This window comes from Somniosus microcephalus, chromosome 32 (genome assembly GCF_052327205.1).
Source record: "Somniosus microcephalus isolate GS21.2 chromosome 32, FLI_Smic_1.0, whole genome shotgun sequence".
Lineage (NCBI taxonomy): Eukaryota > Metazoa > Chordata > Chondrichthyes > Squaliformes > Somniosidae > Somniosus > Somniosus microcephalus.
This window is the reverse complement of record NC_141018.1, coordinates 32,261,002-32,282,150: the sequence shown is the minus strand read 5'-3', so window position 1 is coordinate 32,282,150 and position 21,149 is coordinate 32,261,002. Positions and strand designations below refer to the sequence as shown.

Sequence of the window (21,149 nt, the reverse complement as noted above, 5' to 3'; positions counted from 1 at the left end):
CTAACACCCTATAACGTGACACCCTATAGACTAGCACCCTATAATGTAGCACTGTATAGACTAGCACCCTATAAGGTGACACCCTATAGACTAGCACCTTATAATGTAGCACAGTATAGACTGGAACCCTATAATGTAGCACCGTATAGACTAACACCTTATAATGTAGCACAGTATAGACTAGCACCCTATAATGTAGCACCATATAGACTAGCATCTTATAATCTAGCACAGTATAGACTAGCACCCTATAATGTGACACCCTATAGATTAGCACCCTATAATGTAGCACAGTATAGACTAACACCTTATACAGTAATGTAGCACAGTATAGATTAGCACCCTATAATGTAGCACCGTATAGACTAGCACCCTATAATGTAGCACCATATAGACTAGCGCCTTATAATCTAGCACAGTATAGACTAGCACCCTATAATGTGACACCCTATAGATTAGCACCCTATAATGTAGCACAGTATAGACTAACACCTTATACAGTAATGTAGCACAGTATAGATTAGTACCCTATAATGTAGCACCGTATAGACTAGCACCCTATAATGTAGCAGATGGCGCACACTTGGAAAATGACGCCATATTTTAGGCTGACGTTCCAATGCGGTACTGAGAGAATGCTGCACTGTGAGAGGCACCGTCCTTCAATGCTAAACTGAGATTGTGCCTGGCTGTTCGGGTGGATGTTAAAGATCACAGCGCACTCTTTGCAGAGCAGCAGAAGTTCTCCTTGGGTCCTGGCCAACAGTCCTCCCTTAATCAATAACCGCAACAACAACAAAAAAACACGTTCATTGATCATGGTGGCTTGTGGGACCTCGCGAGTACAAAATGGCTGCCACAATTGCCCAGAAGAAAAATCATTGCATTTCAAAACTAATTCATTGGGTGAAATGCATTGGGATGTCTTGATAGGATCAGGTGCTGTACAAATGCAAATATTATTATTTATTACTGACCTGTGTGTGAATTTCGAGGGAAAGATTTGGGGAAAAGTCTGAGGATTCTGCGGCTCAGGTCGGCACTTGTTGGTGACTTTCCTTGGGCTTTTTGCCCATTTGGCGATTTTAGATTCTATTATTTCCAGTTTTTGTGAGCAAACAGAGGGATGGAGAGGCGCAGGGGGGTGACATCTGTCGCATGGGGTCTAGTGAACCGGTCACGTGGGATCTATCAGTGCTTTTTCTCGCTTTGGTGCGGCATGTGATCAAGGAATCTGGCAGCTAGGAGGAAGCTTGGCTGGGAGACAGGTGTGCGTACTAGGACCCAGCTGCTGCCTCTTTTCACTGCGTACTTCAACTAGGAGCGGAGTAGAGCTACAGAGCCAGAAAGTCTCTGCTCACACAATAGCAAAACACAGCGGATGCTGGAAATCTGAAATAACAACAGAAAATGCTGGAAGCACTCAGCAGGCCAGGCAGCATCCGTGGAGAGAGAAACAGAGTTAACGTTTCTCGGCCTTGTCCTCACTGTTCCAATGAAGCTGAACGTAAGCTCGAGGAACAGCACCTCGTCTTTCGATCAGGCACTTTACAGCCTTCTGGACTCAACATTGAGTTCAACAATTTCAGACCATAACCCCTGCCCCTATTTTTCAGGCCGTTGATGATTCTGCCCTCCCCATTTGCGACATTGAATCTCTCCTGCCTCCTACCCTACCACAGAGTGTTCCTTCAGTTCCTTCCTCCCCTCCTCTCCCACTTTTCCCTGCCTCTGCACCTGCTTAAACTCTGTTACATCGGAAGGCTGTAAAGTGCCTAATCGGAAGATGAGGTGCTGTTTAGGCACTTTACAGCCTTCCGGACTCAATATCGAGTTCAACAATTTCAGATCATAACCTCGGCCCCTATTATATTTTATATATTTTTTATCCACACTTTTGGTTTGTGCCTTTTCCATTTTCTCTCTCCCACATGGCAGCTGTCTCTCACTCTGCCAGCGCATTTCACACTTCATCTAGAGCCATCCTTTGTTTCTTTACCTGTCTTATTACCATCTTGTCTCGCCTTGAATATCTCTTAATGTCTCTTCACCTCCCAGACCTTCCCTTTTGTTCTTTCCTCCCCTCCCCCATTCCCCAGCCCCCAAACTTGCTTTTTAATCTGTTTCATGTCCTGCTTTTTTCTCAGGTCTGACGAAGGGTCTTCGACCCGAAACGTTGACTCTGTTTCTCTCTCCACGGATGTTGCCCTGGCCTGCTGAGTTTTTCCAGCGGATGAGGGTAGGTGGCCTACTATCAGGGCTCCGTGCACTGTGAACGAGCCATTAAGAAATGCACAGTAGTTAGCCTGATGATGATCTATTCCTCCACCACTGATCGCATCCATTAATAGTGCTGTTGGTATAAGCGCCCCCAAGAGCTCGGGGGGTTGGGGGGGGGTGAAATTAGACTCGAGAGGAGATGCAAAACAGGCGGTATCACATCGGTCGCCTGTTACACAACACGCCCGATATTTAGCTCCATTGACTTCAATATAACCGAATATCGGCCGTGTCGTATGACGGGCGGCATATGCCATTCCGCATGTTTTGGGTCCCACCACTGTTGTGTGTGCCAAAATGGTGCTGGGCGCAATAAAGTTGAGCAATGTCACTGGCGACCATCACATTCACCCAAAGGGGTCAGTTTAATAAGAGTTAGTGAAGAAGAAGGAACTCACGCCTCTCGATGCCCCAAAGTGCTTTACAGCCAATGACATTTTTTTTAAATTCATTCACAGGATGTGGGCATTATTGACAAGGCCAGCATTTATTGCCCATCCCTAATTGCCCTTGAGTGGCTTGCTAGGCCATTTCAGGGGGCCACAGTTAAGAGTCAACCACATTGCTGTGGGTCTGGAGTCACATATAGGCCAGACCGGGTAAGGACAGCAGATTTCCTTCCCTAAAGGACATCAGTGAACCAGATGGGTTTTATAAAACAATGGTCACCATTACTGATACTAGCTCTTTATTCCAGATTAATTTATTTAACTGAATTTAAATTCCCCCAGCTGCTTGTCATGGGATTTGAACTCTTATAACTCCAAGATTATTAGTTTAGGCCTATGTGGATTACTAGTACTAGTAACAGTACCACTATGCTACCAACTACTTCAAGTAATGGAGTCACTGTTGGAAGGCTGGAATATTGGACTGCAGTAAAGCAGGAATGCCTCGAGCACAGGACTCTGATGTGCGTATTCCTGACTTGCAGCACTTTTCCTGGAGTCAGGGAACACAGTGGCATCCGACCAATGTAATCATTGCCCTCATTAGCAATGTACATCAGGCTGGAGCTGGGTATCCTGATTGAGCGCATCAACACCTGCCCACTCCACACCCCAGTGGCTCCATCTGGCCATCTGCTCCGACGGACAGCCCGAGGCACATGACAACACGCGCCACCAGCTGAGCTAATAGGATGGCACAAACACCTCCACGGCCTTGCTGTCGTCTGCGGACAGACTATTACAGGCCAGGAAATCCGCCCAAGGTAAGCAATCTCTCCGGGGCAGACAATTACTGCAGGGACAGGGACTGTCGCCAGGCTGTACAATTACTGCATGGCAGGCAAAACTCTCTCGGGTGCAAATTTACTGCCACTCGCGAAATTAACTAGACATTTTGCGGCTGCGCTAAACACTACCACCACGATCTCCTGCGCCGGCAGATCGTGACGTCAGTCGAGTGCGCAACGCCCCGTTAGCGCCCCGGACCGGATATTGAGTGGCGCCCCCTGCCTTACTGCCTGCCGCTCGCAACGACAGGTTGAGGGGAGCGTTTTGCAGTCATAAAGGGACTGGGGGAGCGCTATTTAAAGGCGACCACTTCCTGCCTTTTTTGTTGGTGACATTTTTGCACCACGCATTCTGAGAGAGAGAGAGAGAGAGAAACTTCTGGAGAGATTCAACGCTGTGTGAAGGAGTTTTGGGTACTGAGCAGCACTTTGCAGGTTCATTTTGATTTGCTCTTCCTTGCTTCGCCAGCATTCTGAGGTAGCGCCTCGCTCCTCGGCCTTTGCGCCTTAAGACAGGTGTGAAGCGCCTGATTTAGCGCTCCAATCACCTCCAGGGGCGATAAAAGCCAAGTTTGCTGTCGGAGGCGATAATTAGCGCCGGGCGCTAAACTTTGCGCACGGCCGATAATGGCGCCCCAAATGGGGCGATACCGAATTTTCCCCCCTTACTCTTTGTTCAAGCTTTTGGTCACCTGCCCTGACAATGACTTACGTGGCTCAGTGTCAAATTGTGTTTGATGATGCTCCTGTGATGCCCGCTTGGGGACGTTTCAGTAGGTTGATGGCACTATATAAATGCAAGTTGTTGTTGTTGTATCACCTGGCTTACCATGAACAACAACCAAAATTTCAATGCAATGTTTTTCCTTTTATAACCTACAGTTTAGTCCCTCTGCCTTAATGTGGCGCAAGCATTGACCATCTGAGCATTTTGTAAGTGAGCTAGTAATTACACCCAGCGCAAAGCTGAAAGTCTTTTTCAGCATCGAATAGACATTGATGGCTATCCACACCAGTCCAATTCGGAGCTGGTCAGGGTAACACTGTCAGGACCATCTCTTCGTTTTGCTGAATCCAACTGCCCTCGATCAATTAATCAATCAACCAATCAATCAATCTCTTATAGATCTCTTGCTCGATGGGAAATGATGAGGTTAGTGCTGCCCTGTGCACTAGTGCAAGCAGCTCAATGTGAAATCGCTGAGCAATTCTCCAGGGCTCCTTCAGAATCGCGCGCACAAGTTAATGGAAGTTAATGACTTTCTGATAATTATTCAGCGTTCTACAGGTAGGTGCGCAGCAGGGCATTATCAAGGTCAGGATGATTATCGGTCACACTTACTGAGTGTTCGCCATGTGGAGAGATGCAGCCTCAGCAATAGTGTCTTAAACCTCCAGCAGGGTTTGTCGGAGTCTCATCTCATTGCCTGGACTTCTCATTCCTAGAAGTAAGAAGCAAAGAAAAGAGATACTTTTTAGTGTGTTAGTATTCTTGTTAAAAGAAAGAAGGTTTTGGCCCGGGAGAACTCTGCTTTTCTTTGAAAAATGCCGTGGGATCTTTTAGACCCACCGAACAGAGCAGACAAGGCAGGTCCTCGGTTTAATGTCTCATCTGAAAGACGACACCTCCGACAGTGCAGCACTTCCCTCAGCACTGCCCTGGAGTGTCAGCCTAGATTTTTGTGCTCAAATCTCTGGAGTGGGTCTTGAACTCACAACCTTCTGCCTCAGAGGCGAGAGTGCCACCCACTGAGCCACAGATGAACTATATATGGCTCCCCCTTGGCCTGCACTGAGCCACGCAGAATAGGAAGGCCCCAATTTGATCCCTGAGTCGGTGCTGAATTAATTGATCTCAGTCAGGCCAATGTGGGGGCAGTAAGTTCTCTTGTACCCCAACAAGGAACCAACACCATGAGGTCAAGAGGAGAGAGAATTGGTGGGAAATATTTTATAATTTAAATAAAAAGAATTATCCATTTTACATTGTTTGATGATGGTGCATATATATGGTACACTTATAAAGAAAGACTTGCATTTCTATAGCGCCTTTCACGACCACCGTATGTCCCAAAGTGCTTTACAGTCAATGAAGTACTTTTTGAAGTGTAGTCGCTGTTGTAATGTGGGAAACGTGGCAGCCAATTTGCGCACAGCAAGCTCCCGCAAACAGCAACGTGATACTGGCCAGATAATCTGTTTTAGTGATGTTGATTGAGGGATAAATATTGGCCCCAGGACACCGGGGAGAACTCCCCTGCTCGTCTTCGAAATAGCGCTGTGGGATCTTTTACATCCACTTGAGAGAGCAGACTTGGTTTAACATCTCATACGAAAGACGGCACCTCCGACAGTGCAGCGCTCCCTCAGCACTGCACTGGAGTGTCAGCCTAGATTTTTGTCCTCAAGTCTCTGGAGTGAGACTTGAACCCACAACCTTCTGCCCACTGAGCCATGGCTGACACTTATATGTGGCGTGTGTATATGGGTACACGTGTATTATACATATACAAAGTACACGTAAATGGTAAATGTACTCAGTTGAGTCCTGTTAATGATCAGCCATGATCTCATTGAATGGCGGAGCAGGCGCGAGGTACTGAATGGCCTACTCCTGCTCCTATCTTCTATGTTTCTATGTAAAGGGGTTCTGCACTATACTGTTAAAGCGGTTGTATCTCTCACCATGGCCGTGACAACGGTGATACAATAACCAACATTGTTCTTTCCCTGCAAACATTTTCCTCCAGCAAAAAGATATAGAAAGTCCATTGTTCTCAAGTGACCTGTTTGGTTTAGTTACAATTTAACACAAAGCCCTTTCCCAAAACCACCGTCTCTGGGCAACATGTGGCACTGGGGCAGGGGCAAGAGGCTCATGTCCAGAATTGCCATTGTACCTAGACTAGGCTTGGATTCCTTTGAGTATAGAAGATTAAGGGTAGATCTAATTGGGGTGTTTAGGATGATTAAAGGAGTTGATAGGTTGGATAGAGAGAAACTGTTTCCTCTGGTGGAGGGACTCCAGAACAATGGAGGCATCTCCTTAAAATTAGAGCCAGGCTGCTCAGGGGGTAATGACAGGAAACACTTATTCACACAAAGGGTGGTGGAAATCTGGAACTCTCTCCGCCAAAACGCTGTTGAGGCTGGGGTCAATTGAAAATTTCCAAACTGAGATTGATAGATTTTTGTTAGGCAAATGGTATTAGGTTACGGAACCAAGGCGGGCAGATGGCGTTCAGATACAGATCAGCCGTGATCTAACTGAAGGGCGCAACTGTCTCCAAGGGGCTGAATGGCCTCCTCCCGTTCCTATGTCCCGACCTGGCCTGCCCCTTAACGACATTGAGGCTGGGCTAGTGAGATCATTTTTAACTGAATTTGAAAGTTGACACAATAGTGTGAATCACTCCTTTAAGAGCCAGTTCCACTTGCCAAGAAAGCAAAGCCGGACTTTTCAACGTGCAGCCATTTAATTGCAAGGCGTGAAGGTACGAAGCCTTAAGATTTTTATATCGTTGGTATTTTGGCCAAGAAAAATAAGCATTTAGGAAAGAGATAAACCGAAGAGAATGTTTAATTCAGCATGTTTAAATTTGAGTTGCACCCTCTGGAGGTGGAGCGAGGTGTCATTCTGGGCATCTGGAGACACACGTGTGTCCGTTGTCAATGGCGACAGCTTTCCAGACAGGTGCAGTGGACCCCGAGCAGGAAGTATGAGAGAAGTTAGGGGAGGTGACTGAAGGCGCCATCATAGAGGCAAGTTTTAAACGTGGGGACAATAAAGAATTGGGCAGGCAAGAAAGCTTTGATCCTTGACCCCCTTCCACAGTAAAAAAATATTTCTTACCTCAATGAGCACAAAGTCAGCTAAGTTGCCTTTTATAAAACACTGGTTCGACCTCAATTGGAGTATTGTGTCCAATTCTGGGCACCGCACTTTAGGAAGGATGTGAAGGCAGAAAAGATTTACAAGAATGGTTCCAGGGATGAGGGACTTCAGCTACGTGGATAGACTGGAGAGGCTGGGGTTGTTCTCCTTAGACCAGAAAAGGTTGAGAGGAGATTTGATAGAGGTGTTCAAAATCATGAGGGGTCCAGACAGAGGAGATAGATAGAAACTGTTCCCATTGGTGGAAGGGTCAAGAACCTGACGACACAGGTTTAAGGTGATTGGCAGAAGAACCAAAGGCGACATGAGGAAAAACTTTTTTTATGCAGCGAGTGGTTAGGATCTGGAATGCACTGCCTGAAAGGGTGGTGGAGGCAGACTCAATCGTGGCTTTCAAAAGGGAATTGGATACGTACCTGAAGGAAAATAAATTTGCAGGGCTTCGGGGGGAGGGAGGAGGGAGTGGGACTAGCTGAAGTGCTCTTGCAGAGAGCCGGCACAAGCTTGATGGGCCAAATGGCCTCCTACTGTGCTGTAACCATTCTATGATACTAAGTGATAACTTTAAAAAAATCTATCTAGCTGCTTACCAACAATGGTATCACCATTTACACCAGACAATGATAACTTGCATTTATTTACACAGCACCTTTAACATAGTAAAACATCCCAAGGCGCTTCATGTGAATGTAACCAGACAAAAAGAATTGACACTGAGCCAAAGGAGACATTAGGACAGGTGACAAAAAGCTTGGTCAAAGGGGTAGGTTTTAAGAAGGGCCTTAAAGAAGGCGAAAGAGTTGGAGAAGCAGAGAGGTTTAGGGAGGGAATTCCAGAGCTTTGGGCCTAGGCAGCTGAAGGCACGGCCACCAAAGGTGGGGTGAAGGAAGTGGGGGGAAGGACAAGAGGCCAGAATTGGAGAAGCGCAGCGATCTCGGAGGGTCGTAGGGCTAGCGCACGTTACAGAGATAGGGGGAGGGGTGAGGCCATGGAGCGATTTGAAAACATGGATGAAAATTTTAATGAATTGGCCTCAACAGCCTTTTGTGGTAGAGAATTCCACAGGTTCACCACTCTCTGGGTGAAGAAATTCCTCCTCATCTCAGTCCTAAATGGCTTACCCCTTATCCTTAGACTGTGACCCCTGGTTCTGGACTCCCCGACCATCGGGAACATCCTTCCTGCATCTAGTCTGTCTAGTCCTGTTAGAATTTTATAAGTTTCAGTGAGATCCCCTCTCATTCTTCTAAACTCTAGTGAATACAAGCCCAATCGACCCAATCTCTCCTCATACGTCATTCCTGCCATCCCAGGTATCAGTCTGGTGAATCTTCGCTGCGAGGTAGGACACGGGGCAGCAGAGTTTAGGATGAGCTCCAGCTTAAGGAGGGTGGAAGAGGGCAGGCTGGCCAGGAGAGCGTTGGAGAGCATCGTCGAGTCTCGAGGTAATAACAACGCGAACCAGGATTTCCGCAGCAGATGGGCTGAGGCAGGGGCGGAGACAAGTCTAAATTTAGGACACTCTTTATTAACGTACAACTGAAACTTCATCCCTTCTGTCAGATAGACGAGGCCTATTGTCAGTGACCTGTCTCAATGACCTGCTACAAAGCCAAATAAAAAAAAATCAATATCAGAAAAATTGCACTGTCATGTTTTTTGAGATGCTGTTCAAACTCTCTGCTGGACTTCACAGGAGGATCCGCTACTGTAATGTTTTGTTCTGAGCTATTGATTCCTTTTTGTTGGGTTCTTAATTTGTTGCCGGTATATTAACTAGAGTCAGGAATGAGTTGTGTATGGCTGCTTCTATGTGTAATTTCCCCCAAAGTGATTGGGCGCATTCTAATACATTGATTTTTGTTCCATTTCTCAACCTGGCCAGGACTTGTCTCTTGCTGGGGGTCTGGTCAAGGCCAGTTAGCTGCAGTGTTCATGGAATGATGGATGGAACGCTCTGGAATATGGGCCCTAAACACCAGTAACAATCCTGGAAAATCCCATGTCATGTCACGTAATTTGATTTATTCAATCACCGCAAACGATTGGGCCCTCATTATAAACTGACGCAATCATGAAATGCAATCCTCAAAACACTAGTAAAAAAACCCTCTGAAATCCCAACTAACAGGAGGCAGAATGGATCTTCCCCCTTTCCCTGATAGACCGCTTTTTTCTCCTTCAGGTACTTATCCAATCTGCCTGCACCACCCTCTCAGGCAGTGCATTCCAGATCCTAACCACCCACAGCGTTTAAAAAAAAAAAATTGGTTCACTGGTAGCACTCTCGTCTTCTGAGTCAGAAGGTTGTGGGTTCAAGTCCCACTCCAGAGGCTTCGAGCACAAAAATTCTAGGCTGACACTCCCAGTGGAGTGCTGCCCTGTCGGAGGTAATTCTAGGCTGACACTCCCAGTGGAGTGCTGCCCTGTCGGAGGTGCCGTCTTTCGGATGAAACGTTAAACCGAGGACCCCGTCTGCTCTCTCAAGTGAACGTAAAAGATCCCGCGGCACTTTTCAAAGAAGAGCAAGGGGGGAGTTCCCCCTGGTGTCTCCGGACAATATTTATACCTCAACCAACATCACCAAGAACAGATTATCTGGTCATTTATTGCATTGCTGTTTGTGGGGCCACGCTGGGTGTAAATTAGCTGCCGCCTGTCCCTATATTACAACCGTGGCTACATTTTAAAAGTGCTGCGAAGCGCTTTGCCGTGACTTGATGCCGTGAAAGGTGCTGGATAAATGCAAGCTCTTTCTTCTTCCTTAACTGATAGATCTTCATCAAGAGAAGGGAGAGGAGTTGTGCACCAGGCCCCAGACGACATCTCCCAGCATCATTCCTAGCCTGGGTGCTTGCCCCCTAGAAGACTGTGCACACAGTTGGTTGAAAAGAAGGAAGACTCGCATTTCTACAGCGCCTTTCACGACCACCGGACATGCCAAAGCGCCAATGATGTACTTTCTTGAAATAACAACAGGAAATGCTGGAAGCACTCAGCAGGCCAGGCAGCATCCATGGAGAGCTCAACGTAAGCTCGAGGAACAGTACCTCATCTTTCGTTTAGGCACTTTACAGTCTTCTGGACTCAATATTGAGTTCAACAATTTCAGATCATAACCTCGGCCCCCATTTTTCAGGCTGTTGATGATTCTGCCATCCCCATTTGCAGCATTGAATCTCTCCTGCCTCTTAACCTAGCACAGACTGTCCCTTTAATTCCTTCCTCCCCTCCCCTCCCCCTTTCCCCGCCTCCGCACCTGCTTAAAACCTGTTACATCTCCAACTTTTACCAGTTCTGATGAAGGGTCACAGACCTGAAACGTTGGGCCAGAAATTCAGGTCCCCACGGTTGAGTACGCGCTGTGTACTCACCCGTAAGGCCAACGGAAGTGCCGGTTTCGCGCATGCACTGCCCATGCACTGGAAACCGGAACTTCCGTTCCCTTGAAGGAAGGGGTTCGGAGGTCAAACGCGTGCGCCGGAGAGGCAGCGTGTAGACCTGGAACTTCCGATTTTTTTTTTACAGGTTTCTCCGTGCGGGTAAGTCCCTAGCAGCTACGTGTGGAAAAAGCAGGCGCAGGGCCTGCTTTTAACAAGGTAAGAGGTTAATTAAGTAAAATTAAAACATTTTTTCCACAGGTTTATAATTTTAAAATACTTTAAAGAAAGGTAAGTTTATTTTTAGCCCCGTTAAAATTTTAATTAATTTTTTCAAAAATTTAAATTTTTGTTTAAAATAGTTAATTTATGTAATTTATAGTTATTTTTAAAATGTGATTTAAAAAAAAATGTATTTGAAGTTATGTTTTGGGGCCGATCTCTATTCATAGATTTGACAGGTCTTCCTGTCAAATCTATGAATGGAGATTCCCTGCTCCGATTGGCTCCCCATGGCCCACATGATCCCAGGGGACGCTGCGAACTAACTTCGCCCCTGGGATACGCGAACACTGCGCACCGGCAGCTGGAGGAGGCCCAGGATCGGAATCCCACACGAGCCCACAGCACAACAGCAGGCGCGCTAGGTAAGTGCAGGTCAGGGGCCTGCGCCCGCGGGAAGCCTCCGACCCGGAACTTGCGAGGCACGTGCGGCCGCATATGTGGTCATGGGCCCTGGAAAATCCGGGTCAATCTGGTTTTTTAGTGATGTTGATTGAGGGATAAATATTGGCCAGGACACCGGGGAGAACTCCCCCCTGCTCCTCTTCAAAATAGTGCCGTGGGATCATTTATAGCCACCTGAGAGAGCAACACATCCGATTTGGAAACAACTTACAGTATAAACCTCAAAACTTTAGGGGGCTTGGGGACACAACGGGATTTGGGATTCAAATCCAGTCTACCTCTGTAATCTCCTCCAGCCTTGCAACCCAGCTCATCTCCTTCAGATCCTCCGACTCTGGCCCTACCGTGCAGCTCCTTCCTTCCACCACTGGTGACACAGCCTTCAATTGCCTTCACCCTTGTGCTATATCTGAAGACACTGTAATGACATGTCATTGTTGTTCATGTGGGGTACAGTGGCATACTCATTATGTTGCTGGGCTAGTATTCCATGAGGATGTACTACAGGAAACTTTCGATTTACCGGCACCTAAATAACCGGAAATCTCGGTTAACCGGAAAAACTCAGGAGTAGGTTTTTTTGCCTTCTTCCGTCTGTTGCTGTGCAAGGGTGTGGCTGCAGCTGTTGCTAAGCTACAGAGATGCTTGGAACTTGTGGCCATTGTTCTACACTTGTTGCTAAGCAACAGGGTTTGTTGCTTTATACGGAGCTGTCAGCTCTCCCTATCTTTTACGATAGCTTTCGGTTATCCGGAATTTTTGATGAACCGGCACCACGTCGGTCCCGTCCGCGCCGGATAAAAGAAAGTTTCCTGTAATAACCAGAGAACAATAGGCCCAATAAGGTCGGCAGGACCTCCACGTCCCCGGCCTTGCTGGGTTCATCACCCACTATCGGGCTTCCCCGCACCCACCCCTTTTAATATCGGGGCTCATGTGTTCAAATCCCCCCAGGGCAGTTTGAGAATTTTGAATTCAGTTTCAAAAAAAACCTTCTATCAGTAAAAGTGACCACGAAACTGTCAGATTGTCGTAAAAACCCAACTGGTTCCCTAATGTCCTTTAGGGAAGGAAACCTGCCGTCCTTACCCTATATGTGACTCCAGTCCCCGCACCAATGATTCTTAACTGCCCTCTGAAGTGGCCTAGGAAGCCACTCAGTTGTATCTTTTTTTTAAATTTGCTTATGGGAGCTGGGCGTCGCTGGCAAGGCCAGCATTTATTGCCCATCCCTAATTGCCCTTGAGAAGGTGGTGGTGAGCCGCCGCCTTGAACCGCTGCAGTCCGTGTGGTGAAGGTGCTCCCACAGCGCTGTTACGGAGGGAGTTCCAGGATTTTGACCCAGCGACGATGAAGGAACGGCCGATATATTTCCAAGTCAGGATGGTGTGTGACTTGGAGGGGAACCTGGAGCTGGTGGTGTTCCCATGCGCCTGCTGCCCTTGTCCTTCTAGGTGGAAGAGGTCGCGGGTTTGGGAGGTGCTGCCGAAGAAGCCTTGGCGAGTTGCTGCAGTGCATCTTGTAGATGGTACACACTGCAGCCACGGTGCGCCGGTGGTGGAGGGAGTGAATGTTTAAGGTGGTGGATGGGGTGCCAATCAAGCGGGCTGCTTTGTCCTGGATAGTGTCGAGCTTCCTGAGTGTTGTTGGAGCTGCACTCATCCAGGCAAGTGCAGCACCTTCTCCGTGAAACTAGGGATGGATAACAAATGCTGGCTTTGCCAGCGATGCCCTCATCCTGAGGAAAAATGATTTTATTGAACCTGATTTCAATTTTATTTAATGCTCATTAAATGCAAGCCAAGTGTCCTGATGGCTGATCCCAAAGGGCCATCCTGCACTGTCCCACAAACAGATTGGTCATTTATTCGCACAATCCAAATGTATTTATAGCAGTTCGTGATTCTTATTAAATGATGTGGCTACAGTTTAAAATAATCAATAGTCAAACCTCTCGCACTGCAGATCAGAAGAGCTTCAGACATAAATCTTACCTCTGCGTTTTGCCAGTGGAGTAATGGATTGAATTAACAAGGTGAGATTGGAGGGAGGAAATCGTAAAGTGATCCTTTTAAAAAAAATTAAATGCCAGATTTTTACCTTGTACGGGTCCTTCCTGATCTAAAGCTGATTATAGAATAAATGTTACAATACAGGCCATTCGGCCCATCATGCCTGTGCCACACTTTTTTTCTCTGCCTGAATCCCGCTCTTTACTTCAAAATCCTTGCCCGCATTCACACATCTCCTCCAGGCCTTGGTGCCACCACACACCATCTTGTGCCCTCCGCTCCTCCGGTTCTAGCCTATCCCCACCCCCCCTCCCTGCTCCACCAATGGCAGAGCTTCCAGCCGTCACGCCCCTGCACGCTGGAATTCATTTCCTAAACCCTTCTGCCTTGTTACTTTGTTCCCCAACTTCAGAAGCCTCCCCAGAAGCCCATCTCTTTGACTGCGCCTTCCATTAACTCGCACCGAATCCCGTTCGCCCATCATCACCCCTGTGCTCGCTGATCTACTTTGGCTCCCAGTTTGATTTGAAAATTCTCATCCTTGTTTTCAAATCCCTCCATGGCCTCGCCCCTCCCTATCTCTGTAATCTCCTCCAGCCCCACAACCCTCCCCGAGATATCTGCGCTCCTCTAATTCTGCCCTCTTGAGCACCCCTGATTATAATCGCTCAACCATCGGTGGCCGTGCCTTCCGCTGCCTAGGCCCTAAGCTCTGGAGTTCCCTGCCTAAACCTCTTCGCCTCGCTACCTCTCTCTCCTCCTTTAAGACGCTCCTTAAAACCGACCTCTTTAACCAAGCTTTTGGTCACCTGCCCTAATTTATCCTTATGTGGCTCGGTGTCAAATTGTTTGTCTTAAAATACTCCTGTGCAGCACCTTGGGACGTTTTACTATGTTAAAGGCGCTATAGAAATACAAGTTGTTGTTGTTACCTCTCCTAACTCCTGCTTTTGGTATCTGTCACCCCTCTTTTTCTTTCTTCTGTTAGCACCTTCTAAGGTAGCAGAATGTCCAATGTAAGTAATACAAAAGCAAAATTCTGCGGATGCTGGACATCTCAACTAAAGAGAAAAAGTGCTGGAGGTCACTCAGGAGGTCAGGCAGCATCTGTGGAGCGAGAGAAACGTATCAGGTCAATGACCTTTCGGAAAGCTCCTTGATGAAAGGTCACCCAGTGTTTACTTAACAGCAATGACACTTCGGCAGAGGAGTAATCCATTGGGGTAGAGTTTCGTCTTCGCTGCCTGGGCGGTAATTCTGCCCAGATTACCTCCCTGCGCCAGCTCAGTGGGTAGCACCCTCGCCTCTGGGTCAGAAGATTATGGGTTCAAGTCCCCACTCCAAGAGACTTGAGCACAAAAATCCAGGCCGACACTCCCAGTGCAGTGCTGAGGGAGTGCCACACTGTCGGAGGTGCCGTCTTTCGGATGAGACGTTAAACCGAGGCTCCATCTGCTCTCTCAGGTGGACGTAAAAGATCCCCTGGCCACTATTTCGAAGAAGAGCAGGGGAGTTCTCCCCGGTGTCCTGGGGTCAATATTTATCCCTCAACCAACATCACTAAAAACAGATGATCTGGTCATTATCACATTGCTGTTTGTGGGAGCTTGCTGTGCGCAAATTGGCTGCCGCGTTTCCTACATTACAGCAGTGACTACACTCCAAAAAGTACTTCATTGGCTGTAAAGTGCTTTGGGACGTCCGGTGGTCATGAAAGGCGCTTTTTACTTTCAGATTGACTTTAATACATAAGAGAAACAATGGGGCGAGGTGTAAAATATCATTCACTTTGTACTAGTGCCCAGAACCAATTCCACACCCCCAGGCATCTGTAGGCAAAATAGCAGAAAAACTTTAAAAAGCGTTTCCCAGCTGCGTAAATCTGTGTTCAATATCTCCAGGGTCCTCGGTGTGAAGAACCCTCACTTCAGCCTTGATCAGCTGATTCCTGTGCGCTACAAATCACAGTCTCAGTTCTCCAGAGTGCGTTAGGAGCGCAAAAACCAGGCAATGGCCACAACAACGCCATTGAAACATGTAAGATTCTGAGGGGGATTGACAGGGTCAATGCTGAGAGGTTGTTTCTCCCTGGCTGGAGAGTCTAGAACCAGGGGTCACAGTCTCAGGATAAGGGGTCGGTCATTTAGGACTGAGATGAGGAGGAATTTCTTCACTCAGAGGGTTGTGAATGTTTGGCATTCTCTGCCCCAGAGGGCTGTGGAAGCTGACTCCTTGAGTATATTCAAGGCTGAGATCGACAGACTTTTGGACTCTAGGGGAATCAAGGGATATGGGGATCGGACGGGAAAGTGGCGTTGAGGTAGAACTTCAGCTGTGATCTTATTTTTTTAAATTCGCTTATAGGATCTGGGCGTCGTTGGCAAGGCCAGCATTTATTGCCCATCCCTAGTTGCCCTTGAGAAGGTGGTGGTGAGCCGCCTTCTTGAACCGCTGCAGTCCATGTGGTGAAGGTGCTCCCACAGTGCTGTTAGGGAGTTCCAGGATTTTGACTCAGCGACGATGAAGGATCGGCCGATATATTTCTAAGTCAGGATGGTGTGTGACTTGGAGGGCGGAGCAGGCTCGAAGGGCCGTATGGCCTACTCCTGCTCCCAATTCTTAAGTTCTTATCTTATGTTCTTATTGGCCCTCACGTTGACCTATGCAAACGAGGTCTTCGGACGTGATTGGCGGGGAAGTTAACCAATCATCTCCATTCTGGCCGGGGAGAGTGGTGTCACTATCTGCAGTCGCTGATTACAGAAGGATCAAAGGGCATGAGGGATCTGGAGAGAAGCATTTTAAGGGTGGAAATTGGGTGGAGATTGCTTTCACCTGATTTTCCTGCCTAAAAGCCATTCCAGCACCATTAATACACCACTAATGCATTGAAAACAGGAAAGAAGCTCACCCCCAGTTTATTTAACAAGCACAAACATGAGCGTCAAGTGAAACCTTCGACTTTGAAATGTTGCCATTGTTTACATAGAAACATAGACGATAGGAGCAGGAGTAGGCCATTTGGCCCCTCGAGCCTGCTCCGCCATTCAATGAGATCATGGCTGATTATCCAAATTCAGTACCCTGTCCCTGCTTTCTCCCCATATCCCTTGATCCCTTTAGCCTTAAGAAATATATCTAACTCCTTCTTGAATATATTTTTAATTTTAATTTTAATTTTAATTTATAGTCTTGGCATATTCTTGATGGTTATAGCTGCCGCATTTCATTTATTTAGATGTGATTGAGAGAGAACTCCGGGCAATCAGCAAAATTAAAATGATTAACAATCTCTGGAAAGAATATAGGGAAGTTACGATTTAAAATTAAACTAGTTTATTTAAGCAGAACCTTTTAGTGACATGAATTGCTGTGGCAGAAGTGTTTAGTAAAGAAGGAAAGAATCAAATCAATTTAATCTTTTATATTTTATGGCCTTCACTATAAAAAGTAGAAACAAGGAAAACACTATCTAGCAACCAATCAAAAAAACTGTTTCTAAGCAGAATTCTTGTTGGATGTGGCTCAGTGGGCAGCACTCTCGCCTCAGAGTCAGAAGGTTGTGGGTTCATAGTCCCACTCCAGAGACTTGAGCACAAAATCTAGGCTGACACTCCCAGTGCAGTACTGAGGGAGTGCTGTACTGTCGGAGGGGCAGTACTGAGGGAGCGCCGCGCTGTCGGATGGTCAGTACTGAGGGAGCGCCGCACTGTCGGAGGGGCAGTACTGAGGGAGCGCCGCACTGCCAGAGGGGCAGTACTGAGGGAGCGCCGCACTGTCAGAGGGGCAGTACTGAGGGAGCGCCGCACTGTCAGAGGGGCAGTACTGAGGGAGCGCCGCACTGTCAGAGGGGCAGTACTGAGGGAGCGCCGCACTGTCGGAGGGGCAGTACTGAGGGAGCACTGCGCTGTCAGAGGGGCAGTACTGAGGGAGCGCTGCACTGTCAGAGGGGTAGTACTGAGGGAGCGCCGCACTGTCAGAGGTGCCGTCTTTCGGATGAGACGTTAAACGGAGGCCCCATCTGTCCTCTCAGGTGGACGTAAAAGATCCCACGGCCACTATTTCGAAGAAGAGCAGGGGAGTTCTCCCTGGTGTCCTGGCTAATATTTATCTCAACCAACAATAAAAACAGATGATCTGGTCATTGTCACATTGCTGTTTGTGGGAGCTTGCTGTGCGCAAATTGGCTGCCGCATTTCCTACATTACAACAGCGACTACACTTCAAAAGTACTTCATTGGCTGTAAAGCGCTTTGCGACGTCCTGAGGCTATGAAAGGCGCTATAGAAATGCAAGTCTTTCTTTTCTTTCCGAATCTTTTCAGTGGATATGTGCACCCTTCTCCCTTTCCCACACCCTAGCACCCAACGCACCCTTGCAATAACACAACCTCCGACTCACCCTGAACATTGACACTGGTCAATGCACATAAAGATTTTTTTTAAATATATAAATGGAGGAATACGTTGAATAAAAGGACTCCCCCCTTACTCTCCTTCCCCTTTAATGAAATGTCGAAGATCTCAGTACTAAGGTGTCCCTCCCCAACCATCTGCTATATTTTCAGAAGCAAAAAAACTCCGCGTGAAATAAAATATTAGCCCCCCCCCCGAGAGCTTAGAGGGAAAATGCTTCCCCCGGGATCACCGACCAGGATGGCTTCCACTGCAATCCACAATTACTTGGATTCCTGGAGCTAGGAAAAAAAGAATTGTAATTGATAAAAAAGAATTGATAAAAATAATTCTCATCCTTGCGTTCAAATCCCTCCACGGCCTCGCCCCCCACTTTTATCTCTGTAACTTCCTCCAGCCCCACAACCTCCCCCCCTCCAGATCTCTGCGCTCCTCTAATTCTGCCCTCTTGCCCATCCCCGATTTTAATCGTTCCATCATTGCCGGCTGTGCCTTCAGCTGCCTGGCCCCTAAACCCTGGAATTCCCTTCCTAAACCTCTCCACCTCTCTTTCCTCCTTTAAGACGCTCCTTAAATCCTACCTCTTTGACCAAGCTTTTGATCACCTGTCCCAATATCTGCTTATATGATAGCAAAATACTGCAGATGCTGGAAATCCGAAATAACAACAGAAAACGCTGGAAAAACTCAACAGGCCAGACAACTTCCGTGGAGAGAGAAATAGAGTCAATGTTTCAGGTCGAAACCCTTCGTCAGGACTGAGAGAAAAGGCAGGAAATGAAACAGATTAAAAGGCAGTTTGGGGGCTGGGAAATGGGGCAGGGGATGAAAGAAGAGACATTAAGAGATATTCAAGGTGAGACGAGATGGTAATAGGACAGGTAAAGAAACAAAGGATGGCTCTAGATGAAGTGTGAAATGCGCTGGCAGAGTGAGAGACAGCTGCCATGTGGGAGAGAGAGCAAAAAAAGGAAAAGGCACAAACCAAAAGTGTGGATAAAAAATGTAATAGGGGCCGAGGTTATGATCTGAAATTGTTGAACTCGATATTGAGTCCGGAAGGCTGTAAAGTGCCTAATCATGTGACTCGGTGTAAAATTTTGTCTGATAATCACTCCTGTGAAGCACCTTGGAACGTTTTACTACGGTAAAGGCGCTATATAAATACAAGTTGTTGTCGTGATAGTTTTTAAATAGTTTCCATGTGGTGATATTCACTAATAATAGAACCAAAATGTAGCAAGAGAACACTTCACAGAGCTAGGTGACTGTCAATCTGAATTTCTAAAACTTCAAGTGTATTGTCGGACTAGAAAAGCTTCTCCTTTTTAAGTTCTTAATGCAACCTAATGTTCCTGGCGTCTCCTGCGGGACCTGGGTTGTCTGCTTACTGTTACTGAGACAGAAGGTGCAACGAGAAACTAAAGCCATCCCTTCCCCAGAATTAGCCTGTTTCGTTCAGTGCGGATGTTGGGCAGCTTGCATCAGAAGTGACGTTCGAGTGTGTTCGACAGGATCACTGGCTGGGCAGAATCCATTCCCAGCGGACCCAGCAGGAGCAAATAGTTTGTTGGCCAATTCAATTGACCCTTACACTCGTCGCCGGCCAACCAGTTTTGCTTGTTTTCAGCTCACTCGCTGTGACTTTGACTAATGTTACAGTAACAAAATACTGCAGATGCTGAAAATCTGAAATGAAAGGCTGGATTTTCATTCAGTAGTCGGGTAGGTGGCGGGACTACAACTTTCGGGATTGGCCACATTTCGATGGCGTGGTTTGGAGCCGTTGGGAGTCCCACACTTCAACCTTAAAAATAGGGATTAGGCTGAAAACTGCCTGTTAACTACCTGTTAACGGGCAGTTAATTGGCACTAATCCCTTCCCGCCTCGGGTAGGCGGGTCCCAGTGCGGGGCGGGTACCCCGCCTCCTTTGAAACTGGCACGGAGGCGGGTTGGGGGGCGGGATGGGGTCGGGACCCCTGATTTCGGGATTCCGAAACAGAGTTAACGTTTCAGGCCGATGACCTTTCGTTGATTCGCACCCGAACGACCAGATTTAGGAACAGCTTCTTTCCCAGGGCTGTCATCCTATTGAACTCTGCAAATAAACTCTAAAGCCTGCACATCTGCCAATGCACTTTATTATGTTTATGTTACAAGCCAAATGTATGTTAAATGTCTTAATCAAAATGTACACTCTCGGGAGCCGCAAGCTTACATTTCGTTGTACTGCACTTGTGCACTAACAATGACAATAAAGTGGATTATTATTATTATGAGGAAGGGGTCATCGACCTGAAACGTTAACTCTTGTTTCTCTCTCCACAGATGCTGCCTGACCTGCTGAGTATTTCCAGCATTTTCTGGTTTTTATTACTAATATTACAGTAATCAGGCCGCTCAGACTCAACTTTATGACTGTAATATTCACCTTAAACTACAAAATTAAATGCTAAATTGAAAAGTTAAACTTTTAGCGTTCGTTCTGCTCTGCCTTTTCGCCTCCTGTTTTTCTCATTCGATCTCTGTCCTATTGTCTATTACAGTTCCTTTTCTAATTCAGGGTAGGAAATACTGGCTGAAGAAGGATGCATTCTATTGACTGGACCCCCGGCTTGGCACCAACCTCAGGGGAGTTATCCAGCTGCTCTGGCCGCCTCTGAAACTGTTGACTGGAGCTTCCAGGATGGGGGCCAGGAAAAGAGAAACAAAAGGCAAGTTTGGGGGGGGGTGCGAGCCAAATCAGGTTAAAAATAACCCGCAGGCTCAATGTGAATGCGTGCAGTAGGAAATCACACACTGTGTGGGATTATGCAGTGAGGTTGGAGACTGAAAGTACTGACCAGTCAAGCAGAAATCTCATGGGGTCGAAAACAAAAAATAAATAGACGGCTCGGGAACAACTGAGTGCAAGCAAATATGCTTGGCAGCCGCATCATTAGCACCTTTCATTCGGCTTGTGATGCAGTCCATTGCTTTGACAAACTAGCTTCAACTCCAACTGGGTGCTTGGCATCTGATAGGCGGTCCTTCCCGAGCCTCTACTTCCCCCCTTCTTGCTCTCTCATCTCTGGTAATCTCCTTTGTCTTTATTTTACTGATGTTACTGTGGCCATTACTTCTCAGATCTTTCCATTGCTGCTCCTCCTACGCTCCACATATGTCCTGAAATACCCTCTTCTGCACACAGGCCAACATCACTAGACAGACTGGATGCAGGAAGGATGTTCCCGATGGCGGGG

At 47.2% G+C, this 21,149-nt stretch overlaps 1 protein-coding gene across 1 annotated transcript in view; it reads right to left on the bottom strand.

Annotated features, from left to right (window-relative positions):
* The window catches only part of tmem266 (transmembrane protein 266), a 148,228-nt gene that overhangs the window by 102,142 nt on the left and 24,937 nt on the right, over positions 1-21,149 (bottom strand). The window contains exon 2 of the mRNA XM_085972319.1: positions 4,860-4,959. Coding sequence (XP_085828445.1) covers positions 4,860-4,873 — 14 coding nt within the window. The 5' untranslated portion in view covers positions 4,874-4,959. The remainder of the gene's footprint in view (positions 1-4,859; positions 4,960-21,149) is intronic.